At 39.3% G+C, this 13,368-nt stretch overlaps 1 protein-coding gene across 4 annotated transcripts in view; it reads right to left on the bottom strand.

Moving 5' to 3' along the window:
- Positions 1 to 11,119, bottom strand: part of HERC2 (HECT and RLD domain containing E3 ubiquitin protein ligase 2) — a 268,052-nt gene extending 256,933 nt beyond the window's left edge. For 3 of the 4 annotated variants that reach the window (XM_019438149.2, XM_019438148.2, XM_019438146.2), the window contains exons 1-3: positions 11,007 to 11,119; positions 10,777 to 10,816; positions 10,247 to 10,349 (exon numbers count right to left, since the gene is read on the bottom strand). In XM_019438149.2, the coding sequence (XP_019293694.2) occupies positions 10,247 to 10,318 (72 nt within the window). In that variant the 5' untranslated portion in view covers positions 10,319 to 10,349; positions 10,777 to 10,816; positions 11,007 to 11,119. The remainder of the gene's footprint in view (positions 1 to 10,246; positions 10,350 to 10,776; positions 10,817 to 11,006) is intronic. The other variant, XM_019438147.2, reaches the window with a different exon arrangement.
- Positions 11,120 to 13,368: the final 2,249 nt, after the last annotated feature.

Below are 13,368 nucleotides of genomic sequence, written 5' to 3' on the forward strand. Positions count from 1 at the left end.
CAGGGCTCCAATTCACAAGCTGTGAGATCAGGACCTGAGCCGAAGTCAGATGCTTAACTGACTGAGCCACCCAGGCGTCCCTGTTTGGCCATCTTTTAAAGAAAAGCCAGGGCCTTTTTTTTTTTTTTTTACAAGTCCACTAACTCGTTCCTTGTTCCCTGTCATCATTCTAGCATGCACCACCCTCATGAAGCATCCACTATTTCCAGTCTCCAATTCTTTAAATGGAGCAAGAATTAAAGGGCACTTTGTGAGCAATCTCAGATTAGAATTCTTCCAGATTTTCAAGACCTTTTCCCCAATCCTTTAGAGTTCTCTTTTACCTAACCTGTACAAATAATATTTTCAGCATCTCACTTTTATCCAAAGCATGTGTGGTAAGCAAAAGTCTAAGCCCTCAAGATCCTCTTCCCCTAGTACATACATACCCTGTGTAATCCCCTCTGAGTTTGGGTGGGTACCCATGAATAAGATGGGACATCACACCTGTGACCAGGTTTTGTTTCCATCTATGGCAAACATGAAGGAACTTCTCACGTATAATTAAAGTCCTTACATCTGTTGATTTCTAGTTAATAAAAAAGAAGATTACCCTAGAGGGCCTACTTGATCAGGTGTAAGCCCTAAAGAGTGTGGGGCCATCCAGAAGAGACATTCTCTACAGCCATGAAGAGGCAAACTGCCATGAGCTGCCATGCAGACGGGCAGCATCTAGGAGCCCATGACTCAGTCCCCCAACTGCAACGAACTAAATTCTGACAAAGAGGACACTAATGAGAGCACACCATGGCCCACACCCTGATTTCATGCAGCCTATTAGACCCAAAGCAGAGGGCCCAGCTAAGCTGTGGCCAGACTCCTGACCCACAGAAACTCAGAGAGAGAATAAACATGAGTTGTTTTAAGGTGCTAAATTTGTGGCCAGTGACTTGTTATACAGCAAGAGAAAACCAATTCAGCATCCAACTTAGTTTTCATAGAAGCAACAGCTTTCTTTCAGCCCTCATATTTTATTTGTTCACCTTACTAACAAGATAACTGCCATAAACACACTTAGAATGAAAATATATGACTCTTGGGACACCTGGATGGCTTAGTCGGTTAAGCTTCCAACTTCAACTCAGGTCATGATCTCGCGGTGAGTTCGAGCCCTGAATCAGGCTCTGTGCTGACAATCCAGAGCCTGGAGCTGCTTCAGATTCTGTGTCTCCCTCTCTCTCTGCTCCTCCCCTGCTCACACTGTATCTCTCTCTCAAAAAAAATAAATAAACATTTACAAAAATTAAAAGAAGAAAAAAGATAAAAGTATCAACTGGCAGGGAGAAAAGGAAACTCCTTCCTAAAGAGTGAGCCACAAACATTCAGCACCCCTGTTGTTTTAATAAGGGAAGGGAAAAGCCTGGCCCATCTACTCGTTTAGGTAAGAGGAGGGCAGCTAACACTGCCGGGGTTCAGTCCAGCTTCCACACAGCCACATAGCCTGGGACGCAAACAGGAGCCAGATTAACCAGCCTCATGTGTGCCTCCAGCAGTTACATGGCATCTTTAGGTGGTCCAGGGAATAAATGATCATCATTTAAGGCGTAACTCACTATCAGTGCAATGGATAGAGACAGAAGAAGAAACTAGAAACAAAGAAAATAACTTTGGAGCCTTTTGCCAAGAGCCACCCCAAAAAAGGATGACAGCCTAAACTAAGACAAGGAAAGTAAAGTACTTAAGACATTTCAGATCAAATGAGACAGATGAGACAAATGGAAAAAAAGGTAGGGATAGAATCAGAACGAGAGAGAACTAACTCAGTGTTAACCACTGAGATTTGCACTAACTATGAACATGAACACCGAGATCCTCTCTCCATGCACACATGCATATACTTATATGCACACTCACAGACACACACACATACACACTGCAAATACAAATCCAGATGTTAACAGAGTGTTCAGGACTAGAGATCCAAATTTGAGAGTCATCAGCAAGTGGGATATAGGATCAGGACCTGGAGGAAATGCCAACGCCCAAGGAGAGAGAGTAACCAGCATCCTCAACCCCAACTGCACACTGGGATTACCCACAAGGTGACTGCATCAATGTCTTTGGATGCAGTCCCAGTTGAATAACATTGGTGTTTAGAGCTTAGAGATACCAAAAAAAAAAAAAAAAAAGAGAGAGAGAGAGAGAGACAGAGAGAGAGAGAGAGAGACAGAGAGAGAATACACTTAAAAAGTAAGCCAAGGAAGGTCAGATAGAAATATAAAGTACACCTGTTTTAAGACATCAGGCAGCCAGGAATAGGAGGCCTGAGACCCAAGAGAGAAGTACAGCCCGAAGAACCTAAGTCTGCTTCCCCAAAAGGCACTTGCCAATTCTGTGAGCAGGACTAAGCCAATAGCTGAGCAGAGCTGCTGGGGGACAGGCTGCAGCCAGGGTCCTCATGGGGTAAAGGCCTAGTAAATAAACCTTGCTCTGAGCAAAACCTCGAAGGGCCACACACACCAGAAGCAGGGGTGAAGTGGGAGCAGATGGCATTCCTAGGGAAGAAGCCCAGTTTTGATTCATCTCAGTTCTCAACTTCTCTGCAGTGACCTGGGACTGCTAGTGCAACTGGACTGATAGATTCCCCTCCAGAGGAGGAAACTGTCACCCAGAGCCAGAGCCTCAAATCATCACAATAATTTTTCATACACAGTTATCTGGAACTCAAACAAAAATAATAATGGATAAGGCAAGATAATGTGACAGAAAAATGGAAAAAAAATGTATAGAAGACAATAGAAACAGACCAAGAGCAGATGCAAAAGATAGAAATATAGACACAGACTGTCCTAGAAAGAAGAGCCTGAGCAATAGATTAAAGTCCTGACACTTTACTTGGCAGATGTCAGCCCAGGGCAGTGAGAGGCAGGGGAAAGGGGGACAAGGGAATACATGAAGCATAAGACACAGCACGTTACCACAGGGGTAAGCAAACTAAGGCCTAACCCACAGGCCAAATCTGGCCCACTACCTGATTTCATATGGCCCACAAACCAAAAATGGTTCTTACATTTTTCAATGGCTGAAAAATAGTCAAGGAAAATATTTTGTGACACATGAAAATTATGACACTCAAACTTCAGTACCAATAAAGCTTTAATGGAACCCAGACATACTTGTTATATATTATGTGTGGCATGACAATGGCAGAGGTAAGTAGTTGTTACAAAGAACACACGGCTCACAGAAAAATTTACCATCTAGCCCTTTACAGAAAAAGGCCCTACTCCACAGTGAATAGCAGATACAGCAGGTTGTTGACTGGGCACATTCACTAGGCATGTGGGGCTCTTCTACTAGGTTTGCAAAAAGAAACCATCAACAATCCAAGGAGAGAAGAAAAAAGAAATAAATTAAAATACCAGTTCCTTTATCTCTCCTTGTCGAGAGATGAATGTTCAGTCCATGGGGAGCTAGATCCTGCTCTCCCACCACCTTGTAGGCTGTGTCATTGGCTCCGTGGTAGGCAGTTGGGAAGCCATAACCCACATGCTATTGGTGGCATTATATCCAAGACTGCAGGGGAAGGGCAGCCCATGGGTATGCTGGGGTGCCAGCCCAGAGGGAAGGGAAGATGCAGTCAAAGAAACTATAAAGGAAGGAAAAAAAATGCCAAAACACTTGAAACTAAACATTTAAAATAGATGTACCTTACTAAATATAACTGCACTCAATAAAATCCATTTAAACAAAAATGGAAATTCTAGAATCAAAAAAATACATTATCAATAATTAAGAACTCTGAATGAGATTAAAAGCAGATTAGGAAGGCCTATGCTGCTTCTGCTGGTGAAGGATTAACTTGTTTAGGAATTACCTCTCTGCTGTAATCAACTACAAAACCAGACAAAGTACATCAAACAGCTGTTTTCAAACACTGGACAACAACAGCCCAGGGCTATGACCCCTGAGAAGGGCAACAAATGAAGCCCTACAACTGCCCAAGCTTACTCCCTAGAAGCAGCTTCCAGGATGCAGCACAGGAAAGGGGAATCCAAATAGAGCCCAGAGGTCTTGCTGAATTGAGGAGACAGTTCAGCTATAAGTAGGTTAAAATGACAAGAATACAGGTGAAGGGGGAGCTGTAGAGAATGATCCCTAGAGATGGGCAGAGGGGACACTTTGAGTCTTGGGCTGAATACCGATAGTTGAAAAAATTATCAAGGCTAGGGAAAGAAGCTCTAGAAAGAAGTGGGCAGAATTCCCATGATTTCCAGTCTGAGAAAAGCCTATGTTTCTACCAAACAGAATGAAAAAAGCACCCAACACACTGAACATTAGGAAGAGTCCTAAGGAGGGTATTGCCTTAGTAAGGCAGATAAATTAGCACATGACTAGAGGCTGTGCTACATCAGCCTGAAAAAACCTGAGAATCAAGCTTTAAAAAAGTTAAGTTGATCCCAACTAACCTACATGCATGCCAGACAAACTAATGCTCTTAAAAAAAAAAAAAAAAAAAATCCAGCACAGAATAATACAATATTTATAATGTCCAGCATTCAATAAAAAAAATAAATAAAACAAAAGCCAGCACAGAATAACATAATATTTATAATGTCCTGGCATACAAAATGCTCCATAATCAAAGCAATCAATCAATGGAAACAACAGAAGCAATCAATAGAAATAAAGCTAGATGTGACAGAGATAATAGAATTAGCAAACAAGAACGTTAAAAGCATTATTATATAGATATGTCCATAGGCTCACAAATATGAAAATATGAACCTGATGACAAGTGAAATGGAAGATATAAAAAGGACCTGAATGGAACCCCAGATGAAATACAACACCTAAAGTGAAATTTTCGATGCGTATCATTAATAGATTAAGATACTGGCAGAACAGTTATACTATAATGTACCATGTCTAAGCTTACAGCAATTACATAATATGCTCTCTCCCTTTTAAAACTCATTTATTCCAGGCTCCACAAATAACCAAGAGTCTTCATGCCAGTCTATAGTCATTAAGTCATCTAAAGATCCTTCTCTACTAGCTTCCTCAGGAAGAGCTCATGGGAACAATATTCGTTCATTGATAAAGTTGTGCCTTTTTTACCTGAAAAGTCAGTTTTACTAGAATATAACATCCTTGGCTCACATTTTCTTTTCTTAGAGGGTGCCATAAATGTGTTACTCAATCTTCTTCTGCAAAAAAGTCTTGCGGTCAATGTGTGATGGTAACCTTATTATATTCTCCTTATAAACATTATTAGTCTTTTCTAAGAACAGTTATTTTTTTTTAAAAGACTAACAATATGTATAAAGCTCTGATAAAATAAATCCAAAATACAGAGAAAAAGACAAATAACCAAATTCATCAATAAAAAAAAAGTGAGGTATGCTACCTATCCTATAGACAAGAAATTAATCAAAAGATACCATTATGAATATTAAGTTACCTGTATTTACAAAATTCTTTTATTTCTACATCTCATCTGTCAACTGGAAAACCTGAGAATAGAATTTACCAAGATGATCACTTTTATGTTCTTTAAGGTACTGATATTTCCAAGCATAAAGTGACAGTATATACATGTAATAATTTTATGTTTATTTAATATTTAACTTATCTTTACTCATTTTAAATTGATGATTAGAAGAGACAAATGATTCGAGTTTAGTTATTAATATACTCAACAACTTTGATGGACCTCAAGGGCATTACACCATGAACAAAACCAATCTCAAAAGGTCACATTACCATATGACATTCTCAAAATGACAAAATTAAAAAGATGGAAAACAGACTAGTGATTGCCAGGGGTCAGAGATGGTGGGGTAAGGAGGGTGTGACTATACAGGAGCAAGAGGCAGATCTTTGTGGTATAATTACATGATTGGCAGAGAACTATATACACATTGTACCAATGTCAATTTCCTGGTTTTGATACTGTACTATAGTTATATAAGATGTAACCACTGGGGGAGTCTGGGTGAAGAGTATACAGTGACATCTCCACTTTCTTTGCAACTTCCTATGAATCTATAATTACTTCGAAATAAAAAGTTAAAAAAAAATTGCATCATACATATCTAATTTCATGCTCTACTTCAAAGAACCCAAAAATAGAAACTGTAAGGAGATTAATCTGAGTACAGATTATGCAAGAAAAGGATAATACCATTCTTGGACCATGCTCAAAGACATACCCTTAGCCTTACATCAAGACTAGCAAATAAATGTGCATATATGATTTAAGAATAAAAAGCTCTTGGAGCACCTGGGTGTCTCAGTCAGTTAGGCATCCAACTCTTGATATCAGCTCAGGTCATCATCTCCGGGTTCATAGGATGGAGCCCTGCATAGGGCTCTGCACTGATAGTGTAGAGCCTGCTTGAGATTCTCTCTCTCCCTCTTGCTTTCTCTACCCCTCCCCCTTTTGCTCTCTATCTCTTGAATCAAATTTAAGAAAAAAAAAAAAAAGAATAAAAAGGTTTTAAGGTATCATATACCTTTAAAAAAAACTATTTTTTATAGTTCCTTTGCTTAATTGACTTTTCAGTTCACTGAGAAACTACCAATCACATCAAACAGGACTTTTACTTCAAATATAAAAAATGGTAACGGTAGTGATTATGTAGATAACATCTCTTAGCTCTGTATTTTATTGACTCTTCAAGAGAGTTGTGAAGAACTGCCGATTCAAAGTACTCCACACAACAAGCAGAAAAGAGTATTGAAGGGGCACCCGGCTAGCTCAGTTGGTTAAGCATCCAACTTCAGCTCAGGTCATGATCTCGTGGTTTGTGGGTTCAAGCTCTGCATCAGGCTCTGTACTGACAGCTTAGAGCCTGGAGCCTGCTTCAGATTTTGTGTGTGTGTCTCTCTCTGCCCCTCCCCTACTTGGGCTCTATCTCTCAAAAATAAATAAAATGTTAAAAAAAAAATTTTTTTAATTCTAAAAGAAAAAAAAAGAAGAGTATCAAAAACATAAAAAGCAGGAGTGCCTGGGTGGCTCAGTTAAGCGTCCGACTTCGGCTCAGGTCATGACCTCGTGGTTAGTGAGTTCGGGCCTATGTCCGGCTCTGTGCTGACAGCTCAGAGCCTAGAGCCTGCTTCACATTCTATGTCTCCCTCTCTCTCTGCCCCTCCCCTGCTCACACTCTGTATGTGTCTCTCTCTCAAAAATAAATAAACATTAAAAAAAAAATTTTAAGGAAACGTAAAAAGCATTATATATGTAAAAGCCAGATATACGCCTGCCATACAATTGTCACTCCATTAGGGGCAGCTCGTTGCAACACCCTAGGCCTGACACATTTAACAAGAAAGTCTAGGATCAGTGTCCATGCTTTTCATAATATACACATATTAAAAGTTTCCATAGCCTTTAAAAATTTTTCTTTTCTAAAGTTGCTAAAAACCTCAAGGACATTTCAAACAAAAACAGCTGCAGAAAATAGATTTGCTAAATCCTATGGTTAAGAAACATATGTTTCTACCCCACATAATATTAATTAACCAGTTATCAATTTTGTTCCCAATACAAAAGCTCTACCTAAGAAATGGGGCACTTCCCACTCCAGTTGGTAGAGAGGGTAAAACCTATCGGTACAAGGCTTGCATCTGCAATGTGTCTGCGGGAAGGATTCCAAAGAGTGAAACTATGTCTAAGTCATTTCTTAGGGTAAAACGACATTTATTCCTCACATATAATAAGCAATGCTTGAGAAACTATATATAACCAAGGTCCACGATCACCTTTTTCATGATATTAAGTGGCTTCAATACCTAAAACACATTTTCCCTCTGGTGCACTCTCCAAAACATAGATCTCTTCACTTACTCCTGGGATAAGTTTGCATGACTTTGACTAATATTTGAAATGTCTATGAAGGGCCAAGTACCGTATGTTACATTAAATCAAAAGGAAAATAGTAAGCACTCTAAAGGATAAGCAGTGTTTCTTTTTAAGCATATCTGCCTGAATCATCATAGGCACTAAACTCAGCATTAAACTGGTTTTAGATCAAGATGTTAAAACTCATATTAAGCAGTTATTCAATACTGATTAAAAAGAAAAGAAAAACTTCATGAGATAAAGTTCTTTACTTCAACAAGTTTTGCAAAATACAAAAACACTAATTTAAAAAACAAGCCTTAAAATCAGTTTCCCTGAATCTCAAGATTTCAGAAATAAGAAATTACTCATCTTACCTCCCACAACCCCACTTTTTAAAAAAATAACAAAAGAAAATGAACAGTAATTGCCAAATAAAAGGCAACGTTTAAACAATAACAAACCAAAAGAGTCACTACTATGCCAATTCATAACCCAATTCTTTGTGCTTTAATCTAACATTATACCATTAATAACAATCCCAAAATCCACAACATAGTTCTAAGCACTTGGCTCTCATACCTACTAGGCCTCAACACTTTTTTTTTAATGTTTATTTATTTATTTTTGAGAGAGAAGAGAGCACGTGCACATGTGAGCGGGAGAAGGGCAGAGAGAGAGGGAAAGAAGAACCCCAAGCAGCCTCTGTGCTGCCAGCACAGAGCCCAACACAAGGCTCAATCCCACAAACCATGAGATCATGACTTGAGACTCAACACTTAAGAAAAAAAAAAACTAAGAAAGGGCAATAACTGTTGGTGGGAATGCAAACTGGTGCAGCCACTCTGGAAAATAGCATGGAGATTTCTCAAAATTTTAAAAATAGAACTATCCTACAATCCAGCATCTGCACTAATAGGTATTTACCCAAAGAATACAAAAACAGATTCAAAGGGGTACATGCACCCCATTGTTTATAGCAGCATTATCAACAATAGCCACATTATGGAGACAGCCCTAATGTCCCTGACTGATGAATACAAAATAGATAAAGAAAATGTGGTAGTGTATATATATGTACGTATACATCTATGTTATATGTGTGTGTGTGTGTGTGTGTGTGTATATACACACACACAAATACATAATACACAGTGGAATATTACTAAGCCATCATAAAGAAAGAAATCTTGCACAGTGACGTGGATAGAGGTAGAGTGTTATTATGTTAAGCAAAATAAGTCAGAGAAAAACAAATACCACATGATTTCACTCATGTGGAGTTTAAAAAACAAAACAAATGAACATATGGGGGGGGGGGAATAAAAAGAGAAAAAGAGAAACAAACCATAAAAGACTGTTAAAGATAGAGAACTGAGGGGAGGGAGGTCGGTGGGGGATGGGCTAGATAGGTGATGGGTACTAAGGAAGACATTTGTTATGATGAGCACTGGATGTTGTATGTAAGTGATGAATCACTGAATTCTACTCCTGAAACCTATGCTGCACTGTATGTTAACTAACTAGAATTTAAATAAAAATTTTAAAAGAAAAAAAAAAAGGAAGGGCAATAATATTTCAAGTATCTATGATCAAGTGCTTACAGAATATATGACTCTTGATTAACTGTGCAAGATCATACTGAAAAAGGTAGATTACTTGATAAATATTTAAAACAGTTAACCTCAGGAAAGAGAAAGAAAACCCACATATACTACAAAATATTTCAGACACTTCTTTTTCCTGTTAATATGGAGTTAACAAAAGTAGTTTTTACAAACCATTTACAAAGAAAACTAACTTGTGGCAAAAAAAAAAAAAAAAGTCTACAGAAACATTACCGCTATTATTTATTTGACAATGTCTGGACAAGCTTGCAATTACATTATTAAATCAAAACATTAGAAAGTCTAAGGCCAACATTTTGTTTCCACACATTCTTTATGTGAAAACCTGAGCACTTCCTATTAATACGACCACTCACAAATACTAAATAAACAGCTCAAATGAACTCTTGTCTCTCCAGGAACACAAACACAGGGTCCTGTGAGTCTCTGCAGGACATAATAAATTACTACATGTCACTTCCCCTCCTATCTGAACATCTCAAAAACTATCACTAAATATCACCAAGGTATACTTAAGAATAACACAGACCTGTTAAAAATAGTAATAGGAAAAATGTTTGCATAATCAGATCTCAAGTTTCTTGCACTTACACATAACTTCAATTAAAATGTAGCCACAGTCTATAAAAACTGATACAATAAAAGTACATTTTAAATTATAGGAAATAAACCTGCTTCTCTACCATGGCGAGATCTGATCTGCATCCTCTTACTTATCCCATATAAAGCTTTAAACAGAAAATTAAATATGGAGGCAGAAACACACTAAGAAAAAGGCATGTGGAAACCCCACCTGTATATCTGTTTTCAACCATTTGGAGTCAAGTCGAGTCTGGGCAGCCAAACAGAAAGAATCAGAGGGCATCTTTCCTCCAGCTTCCTCCCAGTTGTTAGTCCTGCAAGTAAAATATAAATGTTGGAACACCTAAAGCTTTTCAGAATTGTACAAAGACCCTCCCACAAGGTTTAATGCGGGAAAACACACACACACACACACACACACACACACACACACACAGAGAAAGATGGGAGAAGAGAACCGTTGGGGGAGGGGAAGGAAAGGAAGAGAAAGGAAGAGAAAGATGGAGAGACAGGAAGGAGGAGGAGGAACGAAAAAGCCTACTTCCAATATAGGTAAAAGCCACACACGGAATCCGCCTGGTTTCTGTACTACGTCGTCAAGACATTGAGAATGGACGGTCACAGGAGACCAAATCACAATGTCATCCCCTTCCCTTAAATCCAAAAGGTAAACACAGGAAAGACAGGAAGCCCACATTTCAACGACAAATGACAGTAGCATGCATCTGCCTTATTCCGTACCAGTAAGTGGTGCGTGAAACAAATTAATCAAAAGTCACGTCTGCAGAAAAATCCAAAATAATCACTTTGAAATGGAAAGACAGCCCAAGACGCGCTCCGCGGGCGGTCCGCGCAGGCCCAGGTCCGGCAGCCGCGCCAACGCCCGCCGCGCCCTAGCTCGACCGTGCCCTGGGTCCCGACCCGCGCCGCCCCAGCGGCTCGCCGCCCTCGCCGCCCCCGGGGACGAGGACCTGACGCGCTAAGGCCCTGCCGCCAGACTTCGGCGGCGTGCGGACACAGCCTCCAAGAAGCCGCTGGCTCCGCCGGCGCTGGTGATCCCTATGCCTCTTTCGACCGGAGGGGCGGGCCGACACGGGACTACCGCCCCCGCGCCCAGCCAATCACAGAGAGTCTACGAGGCAGGCCCAGCCAATGGAAAACAGGAGCCCACTCGCCCTTCCTCCCATCTCTCCTGCTTCCTTCAACCCTGCTCATCTTCCTCCTAGGGGTTCACCCCTCGCGGTCAGGGCCAACCGCAGGCGCCGGGGGGCGGGATTTCCGCTGCACGCACACACTCCTGTCCCCGGCTCAGCACTGAGTTCTGAACCACCTGTGGGCGTGGTAGGACTTACGGAGATTGGGTTGCACCGAGCTGCAAGGGTGTGTGCCGTGGGCACCTGTACAGGTGAGAACACAGCGCGGGAGGCTGTCTTGAGTCTGTAAGAGCCTCCTGCTGTCCCACTGAAAGCAACTAAAATCCTAGGCAGAATTCAAGGAGCAGGGGAATCGGAGAAGGGAATCAGTACCACTGAACCAGTGGCCAAAAAACATATCTTTAAACTTTTTTAAATAATTGAATTCCTACAAAGTATGTTCTCTAACCATAATAGAATTAAACTACAAATCGGTGAAAGATAATATGAAGATCTCCAAACACTTGGGAATTAAACAATATACTTCTAAGTAATCCACAGGTCAAAGAAGAAATCTCAAGGGAAATACAACTGTTTGAATTGAATAAAAATTAAAATATAACATCACAATTTGTGGGATGTAGCTAAAACAGTGATGAATGTGAAATTTATAACATTAGCTGCTTTTCTTAGAAAAGAAGAAAGGTCTAAAATCAAGGATCTAGGAAAAGAAAAGCAATATACATCCAAAACAGGAGGAAGGAGGAAATAATACAGGAGTAGAAATAAATTAAATTGAAAATAGAAAAACAACAGAGAAAGTAATTGAAACTAAAAGTTGTTCCTTTGAAAAGATAAAAGATAAATATCTATAAGACTGCCAATAAAGAGAGAGAGAGAGAGAAAGAAAGAGAGAAAACATACAGGTTACCAATATCAGGAATACAAGAGAAGATACAAGTAAAGACCCCACAGACTTCCAACAGGATAGTAAGGTAGGGGTGGGTACCTAGTTGGCTCAGTCAGTAGAACATGTGACTCTTGATCTTGGAGTTGTAAGTTCGAGCCCCATGCTGAGTGTAAAGATTACTTAAAAATAAAATCTTCAAAAATGAAAGTAAGAAAATACTAGGAAAATTCTATACATACAAATTTGACAATTTATATGAAATGGACTAATTCCACGAAAGTTATACGCTGCCAAAACAAAATAGATAACCTGAACAGGACTATACCTATTTTCAACATTGAATTCACAGTTTAAAAACCTTCCAAAATAGAAATCTCCAGGCCCCGATTGTTTCATTGATAGATTCTGGTTCTGCTAGATATTTAATAAAGAAGTAGAAACAGTTCTACATAAACTCTCCCAAAAAATTGAAGAGGAGGAAAAATTTTCATTCAATACCCACAGTATTACCCTGATAACAAAACCAGAAAAAGACATTGGAAGAAAACTTAAAACCAAAATCCTTCATAAACATTAGGTATAATAATTCTTAGCCAAGGTTTTTGTAAATGGATTCCAGCAACATTAGAAAGGATTATACAGCATAACTGGGATTTATCCCATGAATTCAAGGTTGGTTTAACATTCAGAGCTAAGTGTAATTCATCATGAGATCATCCCAATAGATGCAGAAAATGCTTTGACAAAAATTAACATCTCATAAAAACTCTGAGCAAACTAGGAAGAGAAGGGAACTCCTCAACCTACTAATGAACACCTATGAAAACCTATATACAAACCAAAACAATCTTGAAAAGAACAAAGTTGGAGGACTCATATTTCCTGATAACAAAACTTACAAAACTACAGTAAACAAAATAGCGTGGTACTTCCACAAGGATAGACACGTAGATCAATGGAATAAAACGCAGAACCCAGAAATAAACACTCACATATCTGGTTAATTGATTTCTAACAAGGGTGCTAAGATGATTCAATGGTGAAAGGTTGGTCTTTTCAATAAACGGTGCTGGGGAAACTGGATTTCCACATGCAAAAGAATGAAGTTGGACCCTTACCTTACACCATATATAAAAACTGACTCAAAATGAATCAAACTTAAACATAAGACCTACAAGTATAAAACTCTTAGAAAAATACATAGGGGGAAAGTTTTATGACATTGAATTTAGCAATGATTTCTTAATTATGGCACCAAAAGCACAGATGACAACCCAAAAAAAGATGAGT

This window comes from Panthera pardus, unplaced genomic scaffold, assembly GCF_024362965.1.
Source record: "Panthera pardus isolate Hobbes unplaced genomic scaffold, ASM2436296v1 HiC_scaffold_24, whole genome shotgun sequence".
NCBI classification, from domain to species: Eukaryota; Metazoa; Chordata; class Mammalia; order Carnivora; family Felidae; genus Panthera; species Panthera pardus.